This window comes from Haliotis rubra, unplaced genomic scaffold (assembly GCF_003918875.1).
Source record: "Haliotis rubra isolate DU_JTF1 unplaced genomic scaffold, ASM391887v1 Scf585, whole genome shotgun sequence".
Classification (NCBI taxonomy): domain Eukaryota; kingdom Metazoa; phylum Mollusca; class Gastropoda; order Lepetellida; family Haliotidae; genus Haliotis; species Haliotis rubra.
The window spans coordinates 281,612-305,808 of record NW_025767285.1 but is presented as its reverse complement, the minus strand read 5'-3'; the positions used below and the strand labels follow the sequence as shown (position 1 = coordinate 305,808).

The following is a 24,197-nucleotide window of genomic DNA, read 5'->3' as shown; positions in this document are numbered from 1 at the left end:
CGCCAACGCACAAAAAATCTTCAATGTAGTCTTAAGTCATTTTTCAAAGGGGGTTATAGTTTGGCATGAAATGCATGTGGACCCGGCTTTTTGTAAATATCTCTTCATCCAATGACCCAATCGATCTCAAACTGTGCAAGTGGATGTTTTGTCAGACAACCTAATCACATTGTAAATCACCGATTTTATGCATTTGTATTAAAGAATCTGTCTATGTAACTGTCAACAAAATAAACAGCAGAACGCAGAATGCTTGCAGAGGGAGGGAGCCAATGACCTGTAACAGCGGCAGTGTTGGGTCATAAAGGTCAACGTTCGTCAATGTAGGTCAGCTATGCACGTGACAGGTATGAAGAGGTGTCACAGGTCGTGAATAGGGTAAGGTGGGTGCCAACTGTTAACCATCATACGGAGTTTGTTTCTCTGAGTTGTTCAACATTAACCACAAAACCCATTAGTGAGAATTATTCTGTAGGTTAAAATCTTTAAATTTTGCAAATAGCCGGCGAATGACATCTCTGATGACCCTGATGTCAAAAGAATCTAACTTTGGATGCCTACCTTTTTGTACAAGGTTTTGTTTATTGGTTGTTGGTTTATTTTTCACAATTTTTAGCACGATGTTCTTTTCATGCCAAGAGCAAAAGTTGTACGTTTCATGTAATCCGACACCTTATAAATCGGTTTGCTACGTTTGCTCTCTTTTAAAAAAAATTCAACACATTTCTAATTAAACGTTTAGCATCATCTGAATAAGCTTTCATGATGACAGCTAGAAGTAGTCAATGTGAATGATCCAAACGGTCTATCACTGTGCAGTGCACAGGTAACTATCATGAACTGCACGTGCATTGACCTTTATGACCCAACACTGCCGCTGTTACAGGTCATTGGCTCCCTCCCTCTGCAAGCATTCTGCGTTCTGCTGTTTATTTTGTTGACAGTTACATAGACAGATTCTTTAATACAAATGCATAAAATCGGTGATTTACAATGTGATTAGGTTGTCTGACAAAACATCCACTTGCACAGTTTGAGATCGATTGGGTCATTGGATGAAGAGATATTTACAAAAACCGGGTCCACATGCATTTCATGCCAAACTATACTTGGTTTTTTGCACACAATCGCAACCCGACAGCTTGGATCGTTGCTCACAATATCAATCACTGGATTATCTGGTCCAGACGCAACTATTTTCAACAAATAATTGTTTTCCCCCTGACTATGTCCAAAATTGATTTAATGTTTCCATAACATTCGCCAAGAGTTGCAAAAAATGATTACAAATTGTCGATGGTTACCTAGCTAAGCTCGCATGCACGCACATATACGAAACATTTCCAGGCAAGACTTCATGCGAGATCTGCGGAAGTAGCAGTTACCTCCCTTCCCGACAAAATGGCTGCATCCACAGATGCAGACGAGGATCTCACTTATGAACCGTCTTTGAAGAATATAATAGAGCAAACGTCCCTGAAATGGGTCTTTGTCGGTGGAAAAGGCGGAGTGGGGAAAACCACTACCAGGTAATAAACAATGAGGACATTGATTCAATATGTCGGAAAGTTAATGTGCAAGTCATTTAGTCACACGTCATGGCATATGACTCGCTGATATTATTTTGGTTGAGTTGTCCCCGACTGTTATGCTGAACTTATGTAACAATCTTGGTCTTTTTAAGACACATTAGAGTAAGCTAATAAAATCCACCATCAGGTGCGTTAATGCTGACTTGTAAGCCTAATTTTATGAGCGCTTCGATTATTCGTCGAGACGATCCACACCCACCAGTTTGTGCACTTGTGCACCCTGGATGATCTGGTCTATCGCATCTCCTTTCCATTAAGATATATATTCAACCACTTCGCTAGATATCACACCTTTGAGCTAATTCCAGTTCAAGAGTCATTTCACTAAAAACTGACACCCAAAATGATGTTTTGGGGCATTTTCAGAACCTATAAAAATAGCAATTGTTATTATTAATCCTAAATAAATAGTAAATTCCAGTCCAAATCAGCACTTTCATAATTTTGAAGGTAATGTTTCATTGCTTTGAATGCACAGCTTGGCTTTATTGCATTCAGTTCATTTGTATATGTACAAATGTATGAACCTCACAGTCACAAGACTTACGATTTAGTTTTTCACTTTGGCCAAGTCTAAACTCATTGTGGTAAACTAATCGTCATTGCTGTTCATGTCAACCTTCCATGGGCATGTTGTTCTTTACCCATGAAGACATTCAAGATCCAGTCCCATTTTACAAGTGCTTATACCAGACTGCAACACACAGTATCCATTCATTGTACATGTAATGATGAAGCTAGGCATGTTTGCTCTTTTCCAGCTGTTGTCTTGCTGTTCAATTGGCCAAGAAAAGGGAGACTGTTCTCATGATCTCAACAGACCCTGCTCACAACATTTCTGATGCATTTAACCAGAAGTTCTCCAAGGTTCCAACACTTGTACAAGGATTTCCTAATCTCTATGCCATGGTAAGTGTAGATGTTGTTTTCAACCCAGACAGCAGTGCAAGAGCTATATGAAGGCAGCTGACAGGTAGTCAACCTGATTGGGACAAACCATCATGATTGGGTTACACATTGTCAACTCACAATGTAAATTTGAATTACAGACACTATGTTGCCTTGGCATCCAGAAACGTTCATAATCAGAATAAATATGCTGACAGCGAAGGTTTGAAACACAGTCAAGAACTAAACAGCATATTTTGAAACATGTCTAAATCTATACTACATTATTTCTGTTTGCGGGTTAGAATTGATCTTCAGTAACCCATGCTTGTCATAAGAGGCGACTAACGGGATCAGGTGGTCAGGCTCGCTGACTTGGTTGACACATGTCATCAGTTCCCAATTACGTAGATCGATGCTCATGCTGTTGATCACTGCATTGTCTGGTCCAGACTCGTTTATTTACAGACCGCCGCCATATAGCTGGAATATTGCTGAGTGCGGCATAAAACTAAACTCACTCACTCACTATTTCTGTTTGCCATAATGACTTATCTTGGCTTGGCTGGTCCAGGAGCCACATATTGCTGTATCATGAGACTCATATTCACAGATCATTTGACAACTTGTGATAATATATAACAGATGGTGATCATCATGATCATGGAATGTTTTACTGTAACTTGGTTCAAAGACAGCATTGACTTCAATTACTTTTAGTCTTTCGATGCAATGTGTCCGGGCAGGTAGTAGTCTAGTTTTCAAGTACTCAATTGCTGAAATTGTGTAATATCAAGCCCACTCACTACAACAGTGATGTGGCCATTTTTATTGAATATTTACAAAAAGAATTTAGATGCATCCTCAATATTTTAACTGAAATTATTTTAGAAATATGTTTATGGTAGATCCTGTAATTATGATATGTGGTTGTAAATTGTTGTGTCATCTTTTCCAGGAAATTGACCCAAATCTGGGTTTCTCTGAATTGCCAGATGAATATTTTGAGCAAGGTAAGAAAGGTCACAATCAACATATGTAAAGTTAACTAAGATAAAATGCTGTGTGGATAGCATGTTGAGTCAAGTCTTTCTTATTTCATCCCAATTGAAGAGTGTCCATCCTTCCATGTGTCTGTCCATGCAGCACTTACTAGGCCCCCAAAAATGTGGTTCCGATTACCCGACCGACCCTTGAATTCTGGTGCCAACCCTACTTTTTGGGACGGTATGAATAAAATAAGCTTTCTGATACCATTGTTTTTTCCCCGGCACTGACGGATATTGGTCATTGTGATAGAGAAAGTTGACATGATGGCCGCAAGCTTGATTGAATAAACAAGTACACGTTGATAAATGTGTTATTAGTTCATACTCTACTTCTAAAAAAAAAGGTAAAAAAAATCCTACCTACCTACCTACCCTAAATTTTAAAGAGGTGTAATCGGAACCACAACATACTTTTTATTTGGCCCTATCTGCAACATTACTTAGATACTACACCCAGGAGGAATGTGTGTAAAGTAAAAGTCCCCAGCAGGATATGCTTGTCACTTTATCAGTATTGCTTTGTTTTAAGTCTGGTTAAAGTGTTATCAATGACACAAAGATAAAAATGCTGTCAAATTACATTATGTTTCGGGACCTAGACTAGTGGTTACATCACCACTATCCAGACCCTCATATTTGAGGTATTAAGTCTCTTATAGAGCTAGTATCACTTCAGAAACAAGCAATGGTGACAAAGAAATAAGGGTTTTTGTCAAAAACAGAATGGAGGTCAGAATGGAGGTCAAATACACTGTATGTATGACAATTTCAGCTGACATGATGAACATGGGCAAGAATATGGTGCAAGAGCTGCTTGGAGCGTTTCCTGGTATTGATGAAGCTATGAGCTTTGCTGAAGTCATGAGGTTAGTTTTGGACAACAATAAGTGCAGTTGGGACAGCCTAGTAGTTAAAGTGTTCACTTGCCACATTGATTATCTGGGTTCCTTTTCCAACATGTATACAATGTGTAAAGCCCATCTAGTGTGTGAAGCCTGAGTGCTGTTGAAGGGGTCGTTGTCAGCACAGGTACTACATATGTATACCCAAGGTAGGTTTTGTATGCATAAATGTTAGCAACCAGTTAGGCCGTGGGCCGAAATCTGTAGGGCCTCTAGAAATAGGAGAGTGCTTCAACATACTTGGTGAATACAAGAACTATGTATCAAAATGATCCCCAGGATGTGCTTGTTAAGAATCAAAACTTTTCTTGCAAAAATAGTTGTACATTAATGATTCACTGCTCCTGAAAAGTATCCACCAGATATGTTGAAGCACTTTGACACAATTTTGGGGTTCGGCCCATGGCCTAAATGCATTTGATTGCATTATAAAAGAAACGACCATACACAGTAACCAACGTCACGGTGCACAATATCACTTGCAAACAGTTGAACGGGAACAATAACACATGTTTTCGGTTTTGGGTTGCGGAACATGGACTCATCTGCCGTGTAGGGTACGTGGTATGTTTCTGTATTTTGACTTTGTTTAGGGTACATTTCTGTATACAGACACATACTTGGGGTTCATATCTGTAATATCTGTGCCGACAACGGCTTTGTCAGCTTAAGTACTGATGAAAGTTGGGAAAATTCCCCAATTTGCATGGAATACCATCACTATTTTTAAATCTTCTGTAATTTAGATTTCCATGCTCCATAAGGACTTATCTTTCAGAAATTGAAATAAACTTATTTCGACAAAGCAGTATGGACAACCAGATCCCCATACGTCTAAATATGATCTTCACAATCACAAATTGTTTTGTTGCCAAGAAGGTTTGAATCTGTGAGTGTTTTGAATGAAAAACTTACCCGTGTATTGCTTAGGGTCTGTACATGACCAATATTGTTCCTTTTACTTTTCATCTTTCATCAGTCTTTACAGGAGACAATATATTCTTAAAAATTATGACTTGTGATCTGAACTTGGTATAGAATTATTCTACAGCAAATGTGTGAAGCTCATTTCTGGTGTCATGCTGTGATATGGCTGGAATATTGCTCAAAGCAGTGGAACATAACACTCACTCACTCACTCACTGCAATGACAAAAGAACTATGGCTTTTACATTATGTCTTTGTTTCTGTCACACAGACTTGTAAAGAATATGAATTTCTCAGTGGTAGTGTTTGACACTGCTCCAACCGGCCACACGCTTCGTCTTCTTTCCTTCCCAACTGTTATCGAGAAGGGACTTGGTAAACTACTCCGTCTCAAGAACCAAATTAGCCCATTTATTTCACAGGTATGTTTATGTCTTAACCTTATTCATATGGTCATATGGGTGTACTGATGTCCAAATCATCTGAGGTGATGCAGATTGCTCTACGGGGTTGTGTCCCTTTGGCTGAGCAGAATACTGTGATTGTGGATTCAAAATGGGGAAAGCCTTCTCCAACAGTAGTACTTGTTACTGTAACATTGTTGAACATCCTACACTTTCAATATATATTTTCAACTAAGCAGTCGATACGACTTTATGCCATGTATACAAACTAAGATATATGTTTTATGCCCATTTTGATGTACCCAACCAGAAAATGACTAAAAAGGAAGTATTTTCTAGCAAGGTTATGTTTGCGGTAGGATGGTAAACAATTTGGCTTTTCTTATGAGAGGAGGTTGTTCTGATTTGATACTTCTGACTGACTAATGTATATACCCAGTATTTCTGTTTCATGAGTAATTCTCCAGCTGTTAGTGTTATGTAGATGATCCTTTATTAAGAAGATAAACAGCTATGTTCATCATTTTGTCAATGACCGCCTCCAAGGTGTAGTGGTTAGAGTGTCCGTCCGGAGAGCGGAAGGTCACGGTTTGATCCCCGGTCGCGTCATGCCAAAAAACGTTAAAATATGGTACTTGTTGGTCCCTGCCTGGTGCTCGGCATTAATGGGTACAACAAGGATGAGTGAAATATTCTTAAGTTAAACCCCTCACCTCACTTTTGTCAAATGTCATTCAGTGACTGCAAAATCATTTGAAACTAATTCTGTTAGGCTTATGTTGATTTGTGGAAATCCAATGATAATCGCTGAGGCAGGCTGGCCTATCAGTCTGTGGAACACATTGCATTGACTGGTGAATGCTGGTGTGTTTCAGATGGCAGGGATGCTGGGGATGCAGGACCTGAATGCTGATCAGATGTCCCAGAAGTTTGACGACATGCTGGTGACCATCAGGCAGGTCAATGAACAATTCAGGAATGCTGTAAGTATACCTCACAGACATGAACAATTTGAGATCAGTTTGGAATTAGGCACCACCTATTCTGATGTTCAGATTTCTCTGTGTATAATTTAGCCAATGAATTTTTACATTCATGCATCCTACCATTTACATATTCTTTTGGCACAGGACCTGGTTGTATTGAACATTATTTAATCTGGTACATGGTATCCCAAACACTTCAATGTGTATTGTGTCGTTTAAAGTCTGTTGTATGAAATTTTAAAGAACCTGTGAAGATTCTTGATCTCAGAGTTGATCTTCAGCAATCCATGCTTGTCGTAATAGTCAACTAAAGAGATCAGGTTATCAGGCTTGCTGACTTGGCTGAGAAATGCCATCATATCCCAAATGCATAGATTAATGCTCATGATATCAATCACTGGATTGTCTGGTCAAGACATGATTAGTTACAGAACGTTATCATATTGCTGGATTAATGCTGGAAAAGTGTGGCATAACCAAAGTTTTAAATGACACCGTCTGTACATCCAATTTAAAAGGGTTAGAAGTACTGTGTACTTGCAATTTTACCAGATGTGCCTTCTGTTATGTATTAATCTATTGATAAAATACAGAGGTGCGATCAATACACCTTAAGTATGAACAATGCTATAAATGTTTCTCAGGCTTAACCTTGAATTTGACATTTTCTTTGACACAAAGAAAGTTTCTTTGACTGATAGTCACAGAATGAAAGAGCCTTTTCAGTTTTCACATGCCCATGAATCATTGTCTACAAATGATTTTAGTCCCATGAATAAACACAATTCTAATCATGCCCCCTGACCTCTGACCTCAGGACCAGACCACATTTGTGTGTGTGTGCATCGCAGAGTTTCTTTCTTTGTACGAAACGGAGAGACTGGTGCAGGAGCTGACTCAGTACCAGATCGACACTCACAACATCATCGTCAACCAGCTTCACATGATGAAGAAAGGGGAACAGCCATGTAATCTGTGCAGAGCTAGGCAGAAAATACAAGCCAAGTATCTGGACCAGGTAATTGCTTCAAATGAAATAAACAGATCTTTTGGAACATTGGGTAGAGAAGTTCCTTATTACCAGAATTTTGTAGCCAGGGGGAGTGACAATTGTCTTGCTGATAGAGTTTCATCATTTCCTAACTTTGATTTATGCAGTAAAAACCACTAGATTTGTTTGGGTAAGGTTCTATTTATCAAAATGGGTAGAGGGGTAGCCTAGTGGTTAAAGCATTTGATCGTCATTCTGAAGACCCTGGTTCGATTCTCAACATGGTTGAAACCCATTTCTGGTTTCCCGACCATGATATTGCTGGAATATTGCTAAAAGCAGCGTAAAACTATACTCACTCACTCTATTTATCAAATGATCTGCAAATTGGCTGTGGCTGACAAAAATGTTTCACTGGTAGGCCAGTATGTTTATCTATCCCATCAGTGTGCAAAATTTACGCTGGTCCTGTGGTCCCCAGCTAGTAAAAATTCATCAGGACCACTAAATGATAAGTTTCAAGTGGTCCTGGTGGCCAGTGAATTTTGTATTGATAGTTAAGTAAATCTACGGAAGTTATTTTGGACAAGTGAAGTACAGACAGGACCACTAATTATTGTCCACTCACTGGTCCTGTGGTCTGGTCGGTAGTAATTATATACTCTGGATGACCTTTTTAACTAAATCTAAAAAATTGAGATTCATTGCAGGGATTGGGAAAGGCAGGGGCCATGGACCGTTTTGCACATTGGAATAAAAAATGGCGCATTAATATTGAAGTTTACTATTGATACAAGGGCAGTGGCCCATTCTAAATTCAGAAAATGGCTAATAATCCTGAAAATGTCCCATTGTCAAAGTTCTCTGTCCCAATCCCTGCATTGCCAGAAACAGATGGTTTCACTTTAATTACATGTACCTATTTTGATTTAAATCAACTTTCAGTCATAACAATTTAAGTTTGACATTTTGTCGGTGGACAAAATATTCCAAATAAATCTGCAGTTTTCAAACTAACTGTTCATCTTTTTTTCACATTTCCAGATATCTGACTTATATGAGGACTTTCATATTACAAAGCTGCCATTGCAAGACACTGAGGTTCGCGGCGTGGACAAGATCAAAAGCTTTTCCAAAAACTTGATAGAGCCCTACTCCCCAGACTAACAACCTCATGAGATATGTCACCTGGGTGAGAGGATCCTCCTTCATCTGTGTCATAAAAATCTCAGTTTCATTAAAATCACAGCTTTTGTTCCGACATTCTGATGAAGATCTGACAACCTTTCCAGTCCGCTCAGAACATTCTAATCAGCCAAGGAGTGCTGCAGCACACAGCAGCATATCTCATTTCTGTATCTGAAATTAGATAACCAGTTTCGGAGGTAAAGAAATAACCCTTGCCATTTTATTGTTGTCGATACATACATCAAAATGAGTACCATTAAGGAAATATTTGTGTTCTGTGTTAAGTTTTCTTTTGTTAAAAAATCAAAATTTCTGAATCAGTAAAGATCATGTTCGAAAATGGACATCTGAATGGATCAAGAACCAATGTCTTAGACTGGATGGTCAGAGTTCACTTAGAGTTTACCTGAAGCAACTTTCAATAGAGGGTTGTCAAATCTTCACACACAGGTAATGTATTAAAGTTTTGCTTTTAATGAGATCACGAAGATCAGTTTCAGCTGGCGACAGGAAACATACAAACAAGTTTAGCGTCAGATATGGTCATCATTTTAGAATCTGTGCTTTGTCTTGATTGTGATAGGTACTTTTCTTTTTTGACTGTATGGTATTTATAGAAACATGTATGATTAACTGCCAAAATATGAATTTATTCATGGGTGATGAGTTAAGAACAAAAGGCACAGGCAGTCCAAACTATTTGTTGACACTGACATTGATTTCTGTTGAATTTTGAGTATCCTTGAATATTTTTCAGTTTATGATTGATTCAGTAAGTAAAGTAACATTTTCAGTAGTATGGAGCCTACGCTGTTGTTATATTGCTTTTTAATAAAAAAAAAAATAGGGTTCAATTCACAGATGATGACAATTATCTTATTTGTACCCCATTGTGATACAGTATTGTTGCAGTTGTGCAGAAAGCGAGGTAAAGCCTTGTTTTCCAACTGGAGTTACTATGAAAGTCAGTTGTCTGAAGAGGGGCATTATCATGGCAACTAAATAGCCTATGAATCTATTGATGTCAGTGCAACATTAAAAATTCATGACAAGTCATTTGAGATTTCTTCCCACTTGGTAAAATATCCCATCCTATAACCAGCATCGTTGAGGGTCCAGTGTATGATTTGTCTAATCTTGTAATTATTTTCCCCCAGTTTTTCATATCTGGAGACTTCCCTTCTAGAGCTTGTGTTTAATATCCTGAGGTACAGATTTGATACAACTGGAAATATATTAATGTCTAGTAAGTAACATGGTTAAAGATATCCTACTGTATCTCTTCAGAAAGTAAGCAGTAATTGTCACCTTACAAGGTACATGTACATACATATATTTATTGCGTGCAGTGTTCACAACACCAACTATTTGGATGGCTGTAGCTTGTGCAGAGTTGTGTCCCTTTAGTAGAGGGCAGACATCCTAGATTTGCCATAATGACCCTTGCTTGTCAGCAACACACCCATGCTGTTTGGAGTCATCAAAGTGATGTGACTGAAATACTTTTCAAAAGGGTGTTAAACTCAAAACACTGTTAACTGTGTCATTCTCCACGTGTTTGATGAAGATGTGAATGATTTTACTTTGTTGCTACTTTTGGTTAAGTTCACTTCTCGTGTACCTCTTGGAAGCATTTTCACTGTTAATGATCCGCATTCACTGGCAGTGAACTCATTATTTGAAATTGCCATGGACCAAAATGAATTTGGTTTTAATTTTACATTATGGCATTAGTTAGTTGGCATTATGTGAATATAAATGTGTTGTCTGTGCAACTAAAATCCGTCAACTTGTATGTCCAGCTGTTCTTGTGGATGTCAACAAGTGAAATGGTATACTTCTGTGTGATGTTCATGTAATTTTGCAGGTCTACCTCTTACTTAAAAAGTTTCTGATTTCTTGTTTTTAGGAAAGATAACACAATGTATCTCTTAATTGTCTGATTCACTAATGTCAACTACAACTCAATAAAGGAACACTTCTATGTCTAGTCATTGTTTGTGTCTTGTCAAGTGTTTGCAGAATACTTTGCAGATGGGATTCCACCTTTTAAAGGCTGCTGTTTGATTTAAATGGACATTTGATATTAGAATCCCCTTCACTCACAATGAATTGGAGATTTCAAATGTAGAACCGCCTTCTTTGGCAAATGGTACCCCTGAGAGCCTCAGAGAGGGTATAGATTCTGATCTTAACAGGGTATTGTGCTCACAATGTCAACCACTGGGCTTTCCTTTCAGACTTGGAGTTGTTGTTTGTGTGCTTAAAACGATTTCTTTTCACACTGGTCGTCTTACACTGTAAACCGTTTCCTCATCGATAGAATGTGTGAAGGCTATTTCAGATTTAAGATGTCTGGAAGATTGCTGACTATAGTCTGTTTGCAGTGAAAACGTACTGATGAATTTCACTTTAAACAAAAAAGTAAATCAAATAAAGTGAAATTAAGATTGCGAATCCTCATAATTTTACCTTGACATTTGAAAATTTAAAACTTGAAAGTTGTTTAACAAACAATCATAGTTTCAAATCGGTATTATTGGTTTGTATTACAAGGGGGTATGCAGCTAAAATGAAACACCGAGAACAAGTAGGGTTGGTCTAAGTTAACGCTCATCACGTACCGCACCTGCATTTGTTTCACTGTTCCAACTACTGCGCTTACCTCCTTGTAATACAAACCAATATAAGCGATATGAAACTATGATTGTTTGTTAAACAACTTTTTTCATAAGTTGAATAAAAATCTAAGATTTAAATGTTCAATTGGCAAGGTAGAATTATGAGAATTCGCAATCTTAATTTCACTTTATTCGATTTACATTTTTGTTTAAAGTGCAATTCACAGGTACTTTTCACTGCAAACAGACTATAGCTGACTCACCCATTCAAGCACATATTCACCTTGGTCCTGGCAGCTGTGGTCATGTAGCTGTGTTTTCCTAAACGTTTGTGTCAAACAACATTGTTTGTTTCTTTGCTTAATGCCCCACTCACAATGTTCCTGCTATAAGGTGGCCATTAGACTAACGCTTAGTCTCTGAATATACAGGGGCAGATACAGCTTTTTGAGAAAGGTGGGGTGCACACTATTGAGAAAAGGAGGGGTGCACACTTCATTTTCACCCGAGTTTCAGTGGTTCCGCCTATGATATATATGCTTTTGATAGTAACAAACAAACCCATATAAACTGAAAAGGAGCCCCAGGGAGACCAGAGATAACCTGAGGGAATCTGGACTTGCTTCATTTACGGCTTTAGCATTTCAGAGATAGCTTGTAAGTATTTAAAATAATATGGTTCAAGGACTGTGAGACAGACTAGGTGGCCATCTGTGAATAATGAAGTCTGGACCAGACAATCCAGTGACAATTTGACATAAGGTGATACAACAGATACCCCAGTTACCAATTCCATACTTGATACCGTTTACCAAGGCCAATTAAGCATTCACGCTCCTCATTAATCACCTCCGTCGAATGTTAATTTACAAAGAACTGAAAGAAGCCATGAACAGTTTCAACATAATCTCCAACGCCCAAGTGGTGTTGAATCCGAATTTCATTCAGTATTTTGTACAATACAATAATCTTGACACTGAAATGAGTGACCCAATCAGTTTATCGTTTTCATTTTTCAGCCAAGTCACGTTGAAACATGCTTTTATAATTTTTCATATTTAACAATTACATACTTCCTGCTAAGCAGTTAAAAACCAATCCATAATCGGTTTCAAACCAAGTGATCTTGTACAAACATATCAATTATAGAACGTCAGTGCAAAAAAGTCTTGGCCTATTCTCAGAAACCAATCTGGGGTAAAAGGAAACATAAGCGAGAAAATTTTATGAATGAATCACTTAAAATCTGTGATGACATTAGGTGTTCCGTTATAACATTAATCAGGTATATAATTCACCGACTTGGATTGTCAGGAGTACGTAATAACCGTTCACATATTCTCCAGTAAATACTGCTGAGCTCTATGTGCCGGAGCCTCTTTTCCCTCTCTGCTAGCTCGGCCTGATGAAGGGCCCGGTTCATCCTTGTCCGTATCCTTCTCTGTGCCAACTCCCGTTCTCTGTCCAGTTCCTGAAGTGACCGCTCCAGCCTGCCCTTGAGGACAAAATGTTCTCTCTGTATGCTCTTCCACATGCGACGCTGACTATCTGTGCTTGTATACGTTGTTTCCATTGCATTCAAGTATGTCTACCTTTCTACCGTGTTGCAGAGCCTGTGTGTCAGAAAGGAACAGGGTTGTTTGTTTGTTGTTTAACACAGCACACAGCAATATTCCAGCAATATGGTGACAGCCTGTAAATAATCGAGTCTGAACTAGACAATCCACTGATCAACAGCTTGAGCATCGAGCTACGCAATTGGGATATGATGCCATGTGTCGACCAAGTCAGCGAGCCAGGCCACCCGACCCTGTTAGTCGCCTCTTACGACAAGCATGGGTTGCTAAAGACCAATTCTAACCCGGATCTTCATGGGTCGAAGCAATGTGACAGGCAATCGGATGATTAAGGTCTCTTTGCACACTGGGTGGGGGAATTTCCGAAGTTATAGAAAAGGTGTTCTGAAAATTACAGGACTCATTCATATGACTTGCTTGTGTTCAAATGTTTAAAGCAGAAATTCTTTGTGTGAGCCTCACTTCTACATTACAATTGTCGAAACATATACGTGTTCAAATCAAGGCCGGTTGTCAGTCACATGAACACATTGAATATATTTTAAGATTTAACTTTAAGATGTCTTAAATTTTGCAAATCCTTTGTGCTAAACTGATCTTTATCACTGTCTTGTCAGTTTATTTAAAATGATGCATCTTTGGACGGCATCGATATCTGTGTGAGTGAGTTAGGTTGAGCCACTTTGAGCAGTACTATATATTAGAAGACGACCCGAAGTGAAGCTAGTCATAGATCGACGGTGAACATCTGTACAACATTTTCTAAGTGACATGCTTGATGGGAATATACAGAATTGCTCACATCACTCACCAGTGTATGGTTGTTGAATATCCGGCATATTTCACAAGTCCCCAGCTAAGCAATGGCGTGTTCATGTGGAAGGTTTTCATGCAACTGAGCAATCGTGCACATTTACCTTTCTTAAGGCATTGTGCCTGAACATAATTTTTCCATCATAAAACGTATTAGCATAATGCTCATAAATCTAAATCAGATGGCCTATTGTGGAATGCTTTTAAAAATTCCCTTCCTTAATATTCAAGGTCAATCCCTATTTGCTCCAGAAAAAATGCAGCAAGGAGGGTTAGCCTTGACCTGTTGACCTGAGGTCATCAAGCAGCGGCTTGCGAAAATTGTAATGGCCTAGCTGTAGCCTAGCTAACTTCAACTTGGGAGAGGCTCTTGCTAACTTTGGATCTCCCAGCTCTGGTTTATTCGGAGTAGTCTGTTAGCTACATGATGTGAATATTGCACGAATTCACTGTTTGGTGTATACGTGGTTGTTTAACGCCCAACTCGGCAATATTTCAGCTGTATGACGGCGGCGTGTACATGTTGGAGTGTATACAACGTGATTGATATATGTCGTCTGTTTGCGATGACACAATCATAAAAGGCTCAAAGGCCCAATTACACAAAACAATGTCAGCGCTACAATTATTGTAAATCCGTGCAATCGTGATCGTCGGCTTCAGCTGCCATCACCATCCATTTGGACAAAGCCATTGATCGTTGTAACCTACAGTCAAAACCTATGTAGCTAAAACCGTTGTAGTTACAGAGCCTGTCATCCAATCCACTAGGTCGTCTCCCGAGAACCCAGCAAAGGTTGCGGGTCTGTTCTAAAGCAGAATCCCTGTTCGGTCTTCAGTGATTATGGGGATGAATGAGTTTGTTATACCGCAGCTTTTAACAATTGATGACTGAGGATGGAAGGGAAGCCTTAAGTTTCAATTTCCAAACATGCAAACATCGTTGAGGTATTTGTCGAACCAAGAACCACAACCACGTGGGATAAGACCGTGATCCCATGTTTCTGTCAAAGCGAATCGATATAGATATTATGGCCGCACGTGTCCGTTCTATTTCTTAGGGTTCTCTTGGTATGAAAAATACTATAGTCTGTTTGCAGTGAAAACGTACCGATGAATTTCACTTTAAACAAAAAAGTAAAATTAATCAAATAAAGTGAAATTAAACTTTTAAATCTCAGAATTTTATTCAACTTAGTAAAACAAGTTAATCAAATAAAGTGAAATTAAGATTGCGAATCCTCATAATTTTACCTTGCCTACTGAACTTTTAAATCTCAGAATTTTATTCAACTTAGGTTAAAAGTTGTTTAACAAACGATCATAGTTTCAAATCGCTATTATTGGTTTGTATTACAAGGGGGTATGGACATTAAATGAAATACCGAGAACAAGTAGGGTTAGTCTAAGTTAACGCTCATCTATGATCGTTTGTTAAACAACTTTTATCCTAAGTTGTATAAAATTCTGAAATTTAACTGTTCAATTGGCAAGGTCAAATTATGAGAATTCGCAAACTTAATTTCAACTTCTTTGATTTACTTTTTTTCGTTTAAAGTGAAATTCATCAATACGTTTTCACCACAAACAGATGATAATACCACGAAGTATTCAAAACAATATATCTTTCTTCACACATCACGTTAAACACACATTATGACAAAACACACATGCAGGAACTACACGTAACAAATCGTTCAGTATTCATTTGTTTTATTTCTTTCACAGGAATCATCGTCTGAAAAGATGAGAAAACATGCGTTAAAACAGTAATACGTTTCATGGGGTTTTCACGCACATTGGTAACGTGACTGCAGGTTTTGATCAAAGATGCGTGACTTATGAGTAAGTATGTCTTTTTCGCCGGCCTTCCAATATTCTGGTAATATGACTGGGGAAGGACCAAGGTGTTTTACATATTGTACCCATATGGATAACAGGACCGTACTTCAACATGACGTGTGAAACTTTTAACCACCAGGCTAGTCCACCGTCACTGATCACAAATGCATGAACGGCTCTTTATACAAGATACACTCAGACTCGTCTTGTCAAATAAGAAGTTGAAACATGTACATACTCTCTACTGTATAGTCATTTTGAAGCTTACCTACAAGAAACATACATATGGAACTGAGCCCATAAGAAACTATCCTTGAATGTCAGTAAATACCTTTGTGGAGGGGGTCTTCTGGGCCTTTCTTCGGAACCTTCAGATCCTTGTTCCTTTTGCCCTTCGGGGCCTTTGCCGCCTTCGCCTCTCTGACCTTCGGATCTTTCACCTTTCTGACCTTCGGAACCTTCGCCTTTCTGACCTTGGGAGCCATCACCCCTCTGACCTTTCGAGCCTTGGCCTCCCTGACCTTGGGGACCTTGGGAGCCTTGGCCTCCCTGACCTTGGGGACTTTGGGAACCTTGGCCTCCCTGACCTTGGCGACCTTGGGAGCCTTCGCCTCCCTGACCTTGGGGACCTTCGGAGCCTTGGCCTCCCTGACCTTGGCGACCTTGGGAGCCTTGGCCTCCCTGACCTTGGGGACCTTGGGAGCCTTCGCCTCCCTGACCTTGGGACCTTGGGAGCCTTGGCCTCCCTGACCTTGGGGACCTTGGGAGCCTTGGCCTCCCTGACCTTGGGGACCTTGGGAGCCTTGGCCTCCCTGACCTTGGGGACCTTGGGAGCCTTGGCCTCCCTGACCTTGGGGACCTTGGGAGCCTTGGCCTCCCTGACCTTGGGGACCTTGGGAGCCTTGGCCTCCCTGACCTTGGGGACCTTGGGAGCCTTGGCCTCCCTGACCTTGGGGACCTTGGGAGCCTTGGCCTCCCTGACCTTGGGGACCTTCGGAGCCTTGGCCTCCCTGACCTTGGGGACCTTGGGAGCCTTGGCCTCCCTGACCTTGGGGACCTTGGGAGCCTTGGCCTCCCTGACCTTGGGGACCTTGGGAGCCTTCGCCTCCCTGACCTTGGGGACCTTGGGAGCCTTGGCCTCCCTGACCTTGGGGACCTTGTTGTTGTGCTTGTCTGCGTGGTCGGGATTGTTCATTGCCCTCTGGAGGTGGAGGGCATCCTGTTGGTGGAGGTGGACCGTCACCCTCTGGCCGCTGTTGTCTGCGTTGGCGGGATTTTCCCATACCCTCATTAGGGGGAGGACAGCCAGTTGGTGGAGGTGGGCCCTCGCCTTCCCCCTGAGGGGGTTGCGACCAACATGTGGCAACAAAGGAGAGCGCAAGTAGTACCAACAAAGTCTTCATAGTGAGAGTGGTGGTCTTGTCTCGACACAGAACAGCTTTTATACACTTCCAGTCCAAAACCAGATGGCCCTTCATTAACTGTTATTAATTACCACCGAGGAGGCGGTATTGCTTGCATTGTCAGCAAGGGATTAAAACGTGCTGCTTCAATTTAAGATATGTATTGTTCATAATAGGACTGTCCTTACGAAGACAAAGAGCGAAATAGAAATGTGATAATGAATAGCTTGTTATGTCAATAATAGACTGTCGCAGGACCACGTTTCAATCGACGATGGCATATCTTATTACATGACCAAATATGCTTTCATGGCATAACAAATTAACAAGACAATAATGAATGCAAACATTTATTCCAAGTCACCGTTCATTGATTGTAAACAGCTGTTGCGACGGGACGTATGATGAGGAATTTGTGTATTGCTAACGTCAGTGATATTCCAGCTTTATTACACTGGGGCTAGATTTTCGAAGCTCTCTTAGCGCTAAGATAGAAGTAAGTGCCATACATTAACATTAACTTACGACTATCTTAGCGCTAAGAGAGCTTCGAAAATCTAGGCTCTGGTGTGCAAATAACAAGAGTCTGGATCAGACACACCAGTGCCTGAAAGCAAGAGCAACGACTAATTTGAATCGGACACCGGATACTTATTAGGCAACTGACAAGAAAATCATATTTTCATGCTTTACTGCTGTAAGTTTGTCGAAGACTACATGCCGATGTGATAATGCTATACCTATGTTGTACCTATATACCGCTTCAAATAAATGCCTCCTTTCGAAAAAAACCTTTTGAAATACTTAGTTTGAATCAGGGACACTTTTAAATGAAAGTGTTGCAACGTAAGAGAGACGTGTTGCAAGAAGAAGATCCTTTTATAGGGAGTACTTATGTGGTCTATGTTATTTAGGCCTTTCCTGTATTTTCACAAATCCCCGGAGATGTCAAATCTAAAAATATCATTTTTAAAACAATACAGATAACTCAAATACATTCAACAAAATATCGACATATCTAAATGAAGAGTCACTTTTTACTGCTCAGATAGTAGGGGTGGGTATTGCAGAGAATTTTCATATTGCGATATATTGCGATGCAAAGCATATATTGAGTTAATTGAGTTAACGCTTTATTTATAAAGCAAAAACACAACAAAATCACTATGCTTGATTAAGCTATAATAAACACTTTTAATCATGACAAAATAAGAACATAAATAATATTTGGCACAAATGAAACAAGGAAAAGAATAATTTAACATCAACAGAGTGGTTACTAGTTTTAACTACTTTCTCCACTCTCACATATCAGGGATCATTGGTCATTAATGAGTAAATATTTAAAACAATCTCAATCAAAACATTGCGAAACACTTGAACAAAAATTAAGAACACAACTTCAAACCGAACTTAACAATAAAGTTAAATGTAAAGTCTTTGAAGGGCATGCAGAAGTGGAATGTATAAGAAAAGCAAGATTTATGTATGCCAACTTCATTCACAATATAGAAGTTGACATCCATAAATCTTGCATTTCTCAGTTAGATATAATTTTCACCACGATCATTCCCACCACCATTACCACAGTTGCCACGATCATCAAGGTTTCCTAGTGTTTCCGAATGCATCTCAAAATACCGGTTTTCGATCAGCGTATTGCAATACGTATCGTTTTCACGTCTGAACCGGTTAATACCTATCAGATAGTACCTCACTAAAAAGAACGTCCAAGATATTGGTCTTTATTAATTAAGATAGAAGTTACATAAACAGACCCAGAAATATTGTCGATTACACGGGAAAATATGGTAACCAAAGTCGATAGAAGACTATAATATCTTTGACGTAAACAGTTATCATCTAAGTAGATGAAAGTATCTTCAACGTAGTTACAGGGCTTAATATATCTATCAAGTTTAAAAGCGAAACAATTAAATGTTGTTCAAAGCTTGAATTGTTTTCGTCCATAAAAGATAACTTCCGGCATCATAATTGCATTAGATTAATTGATGTCAAAATCTATCTAATGAATATTGTAAGATTCCTCAGATCAAACCATACTCTTCTAGTAGAAACGGGCAGATATCACAACATACTAAGACATGAAAGGTTTTGCCCATTTAGTATTATCCCAAACGCTGAGGATGAATTCCACTTTTGTTTAGTGTGCACATTTTATTCGGATTTGCGCACCAGTCATATTCCACAATATCAACTATTGGCAAAATGTTCATTTTCATGTAACAAACTTAATGTTGTAATATACGTTTTTCTCGCTTTGAAAAAACCCGTAATTCCTTTTTCAAAGAAAAACCTGTTGTTTAGCAACATCGTGTATAGTTTGTATTGTTTTGCCTATACCATATACTGTTATATAATGTATAATTTAGTCATGTTTGTTCTCAGGGCTCCTGTCAAACAGTCGTTATCATGCTCTGTGCTAGTATACTGGGCCGGTGGCCCTTGTACGCGAATAAAAACATCGGCTATAGAGCATTATCTACCATATACATGACCTCCCTAATAGATTACCAGAAGTTATATCGGTCTATCATTACAATGTATTTCTAAATAGATCTCCATATGTTGTATAGCTTCATCTACCATCTACGTGAACTTCAAATATGGATATTCCAAAGTAATTATTTGCAGTCTGAAATTAAAAACTACTTTTCAGTTAAAAAAATGTGGACAGTTGTATTTCGCGTTTTGTTTCTTTAGAGACACACATAACAATCATTTTCAGTATTTGCATTCTGAAATTAAATACCTTTCAATGAAAACAATATTTGATAATTAGTTTCTACGCTTTGTCCGTTAAGAGAACCAGATGACATAGCAATCAATTCCTAATATTTCCGATCTTTAGAATGTCACGTTTTAATCACCTAAGCTATGCTGATGATGCACTGCAATGTTGACACATAAGTAATTACGTTGAGTTAACAATACGTCAGCTGTTTTGGACTGGGAGTGTATAAATGGTGTGGTTTGGGCGGTACATCGCTTTCACAATGAAGAAGTTCCTAGTACTACGGGCACTCAGCTGGTCCTGTCCTCCTGGCGTTGGCCACCCATCCCAGGATGCACAAAGGAAGATGACTGTCCTCCAATCCAGCTCATGTACACACGCGCCATGGGAAGGTGACGATCCCCTCCACCAACCGGATGTCATCTCCACTTCTCGAAGGTCAAGGCCAAGAACCAGGTACTTGAGGTCCTGATGGAAGAACGACTGTCTCCTCCACCCATGGACAAGCGTACATTCAGAGTGAGAGTATTCCTCCCCTCGACTTTACTTTATGATTACTTACGTTAACATTTACATCTACTTGCATCTTTTCCTTTGCCTTCAAATGATGTCTAAAGACCAAATGTACTTTCGATTATTTTGTGATGCCTATGTCCAATCTGAAAAATATTAATGAATTACTGATCATATTGATGAAGAATATAATACGTATATATATAGGTAAGATAAGTAGCGGTTTGATCTATGATAATTATGTATTTTAATTTCATTCGCAATGAAACTACCTATCCACGAAGCTGTCTTGCCTAAGAAAAATCGTAGCGACTTTGGACTAAAATTGCGACTGCAATAACATACATCTACCGCAGAGTTGTCTTACAATACAAGCTGAGAGGGTTCTGAGTGAGTGTGAGTGAATGAGTGTGTGAGTACATCACGGCGGGGGATACCAGAAATGGGCTTCACGCAGTGTACCCATGTGGGGGATCGAACCTGGGTCTTCGGCGTGACGAGCGAACGCTTTAACCACTAAGCTACCCCACCGCCCAGAAATGGCTCTGAAGTAAAGGAATTAAAGTAAACTGCAGGTTATCTAAACACGTCATTCATTATTCAGGAATTTCCTAACTGCAATTCATGTATGAATTTGCGATGTTCATTTGCTTTTAAAACAACTTACTATAAGTCTGAAATTATGTGTAAATTATGTGATGACATGTGTCAAGCAAGCCAGCGAGCCTGAACACCCGATCCCGTTAGTCGTCTCTTACGACAAGCATGGGGTTCCTAAGATCCTTTCTAACCCGGATCTTCAAGGGTCCCCGCACTCAGCAACATTCCACTCATATTGCGACGGTATGTACATAATCGAGTCTGGACCACGCAAGCCAGTGATCAATATTATAAACATTGATCTACGCAACTGGGAACCGATGACATGTATGAATCAAGTCAGCGAGCCTGACAACCCGATCCCGTTTGTCGCCTCCTATGACAAGCATGGGATAAATCAATTCAAAGATCAATTCTAACCTGAGTCCTCAATGATATCAACTTGTCTAAATGTTGCAGAGAGAGAAACTTGAATTGATACTGATGGCAGTAGATTGTACCATATGTTCATCCCGGATGAAGAATTGACTAGACTTTGCATGTGTTTATGACTGGTGCCACCGGTGGGGCAAGATACGCTCACCTTTTCGCAAACCCCTTTATCATTACTATTGATTCATATACACATTTGTTCTCATGATCGATGCTCGTGCTGTTGATCCGTGGATTGTCTGGTCCAGACTCGATTATTAACAGACATATAGCTGGAATATTGCTGAGTGCGGCGTAAAACTAAAATCACTGACTCTTTATGGCTGTGGAAAGGGCATTGTACCACCATCAGGTCAAATCTGCGTGTGTAACATATGGCTCCCCACCTTCACACTTCCGCCCCCGAATCTGTCCACCCGAAGACGTCATCTACCTTGGTGTTGAAGAAGAAATCGTGATTCATCACTGAACTCACTGTCGGTGTCTCATGTCTGTACATTGCTGCTCGATAGCATACGTTTTCGTCGATGAGAACATCTTCATACAGGTGTTGTGGGTCTAGTTTCCCCCGCTTCCTGTTTGTTTGGTCACCTTCCTCAAACTAGGCACCTGTCCTGCTGTCTCGGGGCGGTGGGGTAGATTGGTGGTTAAAGCGTTCGCTCGTCACGCCGAAGACCCGGGTTCGATTCCCCAATGTGTGAAGCCCATTTCTGGTGTCCCCCGCCGTAATATTGCTGGAATATTGCTAAAAGTGGCGTAAAATCATAATCACCCCTGCTGTCCCAGTGCCTGTAGCCTGCCTATGAGAGATGTAAAACTGTTCAGGGGTGATGTACAACTTCTCTGGCGATCTTTGGTTGAACTGAGGCTGGTATACCGATCTCGCAAAGGAGGTATGCAGCTCTGGTGTATGTTGAAATGACTACATACTGGGACTCTCTAGCGCAAAGACGTCATGTGGTATTCGTTAGAATATGGTACTAGTTGGCTCCCCTGCCTGGCGCTCGGCATTAATGGTTACATCAAGGACTGCTCGGCTCGGAGTCACTGCGGCATGGTATCTCAGTGGGCTAGCGCTATAAAACCAGCTTCAGTCTGGGCTAGTACAAGCAGCCGCACATACACATACACACGCATGCACGTCGTCATATCAGCAAAATATTCTCAAGCACAACGTTAAACCCAATTTCACCTCACCTCTCCTGTGGTAGCATTGTCTCACCCCCAATAACTCGACAAACGTACATCAAAATATTGACTTCAAAGTTGTTTGTTGATTGTCACAACCTGCTCGTGCATCCTGCGTTTAATTTCCTTTACATGGCATTTTCGTGCAGTCTTATATGATTGTTGTATTATGCGACACATGTTTAACACGGTTGCGTTTATGCACCACACCAGTTTAGAAAGTTCTGACTAACATCGTTAATTAAAATATATTGTATTTGTAATGAATGTTTCGTTGAATAAACAAAATTGAAATTCACATTATTGTATTTCCTTTATAGTGTAAAATTTAAGACACCCGTTGAATGTTTACAAGTTGAAAATCATTGATGTCTATTTCACCTTTGAAACTCACATCAAAGAAATACAAGCGCGATGGCTGTGAATAGCCACGATGTTACTGTTATAGGTATTCGGGACATCCTTGTGTCTCCTTCTACCTGTCACTGTGTAGGATCTTATGTCCATCTCGACAGAACCAGGACATGGAGGACGTTGACATGGCGACAAATAGACATGATTGCATCACACGCATTGAGCAGGCACTGACAATACATAGTCATTAACCTCATATGTCATAGTCATAATCTCATCATTGCCTCTCTGTGTCAAGATCTAAGGACCACGGTACGCCAACGACCAAAGCAAGGACAGTAACGGAACTCGTATACATTCTATTGCAATGAGAACATATGTATAAAGTGAATTTGTAATTTGCTAAACGACCCCTTTACTTCTCTGCAAATGTAGCATTTTGCCACAACACCGGGAGCGTAATGGATATTTCACAGGCTGTGCATGAGCCTGTAAGGGAAACCATCCAACGCTCTATAGAAATTAACTGCCCATGAAGGTAAAGGTAATGGACCTACATAATTTATGGCTTAGGGTATGTGTGTGGCACACACACACACACACACACACACACACACACACACACACACACACACACACACACACACACACACACACACACACACACACACACACACACACACACACACACACACACAGACAGACACACACAGACAGACACACACAGACACACTGGTGTGTCCGCCGTGATATTGCTGGATTATTATAATAAAGCTGCGTAAAGCTCAACTCACTCCCTCAATAGAGGCACCAACAAAACAAGTGTTTGTACGCTGAGTTTGTTGCAGTCTGCATTATGTGTTTGGGTCAACTGAAATTGTTGCAGGCTTCACTCACTCACTCACTCATCAAAGTGGTATACGTCTACGACTTGCATCAGTTCTAGGTTTTCTCTCACATTCAGCAGATATAGCGTGAATATTGTCCAAACTGACGCACTCACGCACTCACGCACACACTCAAACCTTTGTTCGGAACACTATTAAATACAGAAAACAAGTTTATCAAATGAAAACAGAAGTAGAACCAATCGTAGAAAATCGTATTGAATTCATACAGACAGAAACGAAAGTTTTTAAGAAGAAATATAATAATATTAAAGATCGATCTGT

General features: G+C 39.8%; 2 protein-coding genes across 14 annotated transcripts; one reads left to right on the top strand and one right to left on the bottom strand.

The window, feature by feature from the left end:
* The first annotated feature begins 1,374 nt into the window (after window positions 1–1,374).
* Window positions 1,375–10,917, top strand: LOC124254847 (ATPase ASNA1 homolog). Its single transcript, XM_046688705.1, has 8 exons — window positions 1,375–1,529; window positions 2,354–2,501; window positions 3,439–3,493; window positions 4,302–4,395; window positions 5,630–5,780; window positions 6,638–6,745; window positions 7,566–7,766; window positions 8,784–10,917. Exons 1-8 carry the CDS (start codon window positions 1,402–1,404, stop codon window positions 8,904–8,906), a joined length of 1,008 nt encoding a protein of 335 aa, XP_046544661.1. The 5' UTR covers window positions 1,375–1,401; the 3' UTR covers window positions 8,907–10,917.
* A 4,717-nt stretch (window positions 10,918–15,634) lies between these two features.
* LOC124254845 (S-antigen protein-like) lies at window positions 15,635–17,273 on the bottom strand. 13 transcript variants are annotated; one of them, XM_046688702.1, is made up of 5 exons: window positions 16,937–17,178; window positions 16,508–16,903; window positions 16,377–16,475; window positions 16,112–16,334; window positions 15,635–15,676 (listed from the first exon to the last, which is right to left on the bottom strand). In XM_046688702.1, the coding sequence occupies exons 1-5, from the start codon at window positions 17,069–17,071 to the stop codon at window positions 15,636–15,638; spliced, it is 894 nt and encodes a 297-aa protein (XP_046544658.1). In that variant the 5' UTR covers window positions 17,072–17,178; the 3' UTR covers window position 15,635. The 13 variants fall into 13 exon arrangements, with proteins under 13 accessions (XP_046544658.1, XP_046544660.1, XP_046544648.1 ...); XM_046688704.1 differs by having other exon boundaries at window positions 16,508–16,870; XM_046688692.1 differs by having other exon boundaries at window positions 16,377–16,903; window positions 16,937–17,273.
* Window positions 17,274–24,197: the final 6,924 nt, after the last annotated feature.

Bases quoted from the DNA above. Each gene is read 5' to 3' on its own strand.
- LOC124254847 (XM_046688705.1), top strand. From the start codon at position 1,402: ATGGCTGCATCCACAGATGCAGACGAGGATCTCACTTATGAACCGTCT. The intron at 3,494-4,301 runs GTAAGAAAGGTC...TGACAATTTCAG, and splicing joins AGATGAATATTTTGAGCAAG to CTGACATGATGAACATGGGC. The intron at 7,767-8,783 runs GTAATTGCTTCA...TCACATTTCCAG, and splicing joins AAGCCAAGTATCTGGACCAG to ATATCTGACTTATATGAGGA.
- LOC124254845 (XM_046688691.1), bottom strand. From the start codon at position 17,258: ATGAAGGGCCATCTGGTTTTGGACTGGAAGTGTATAAAAGCTGTTCTG. The intron at 16,335-16,376 runs GTCGCCAAGGTC...AAAGTCCCCAAG, and splicing joins GGGAGGCGAAGGCTCCCAAG to GTCAGGGAGGCCAAGGCTCC. The intron at 15,677-16,111 runs GTATTTACTGAC...TCATCTTTTCAG, and splicing joins AGAAGACCCCCTCCACAAAG to ACGATGATTCCTGTGAAAGA.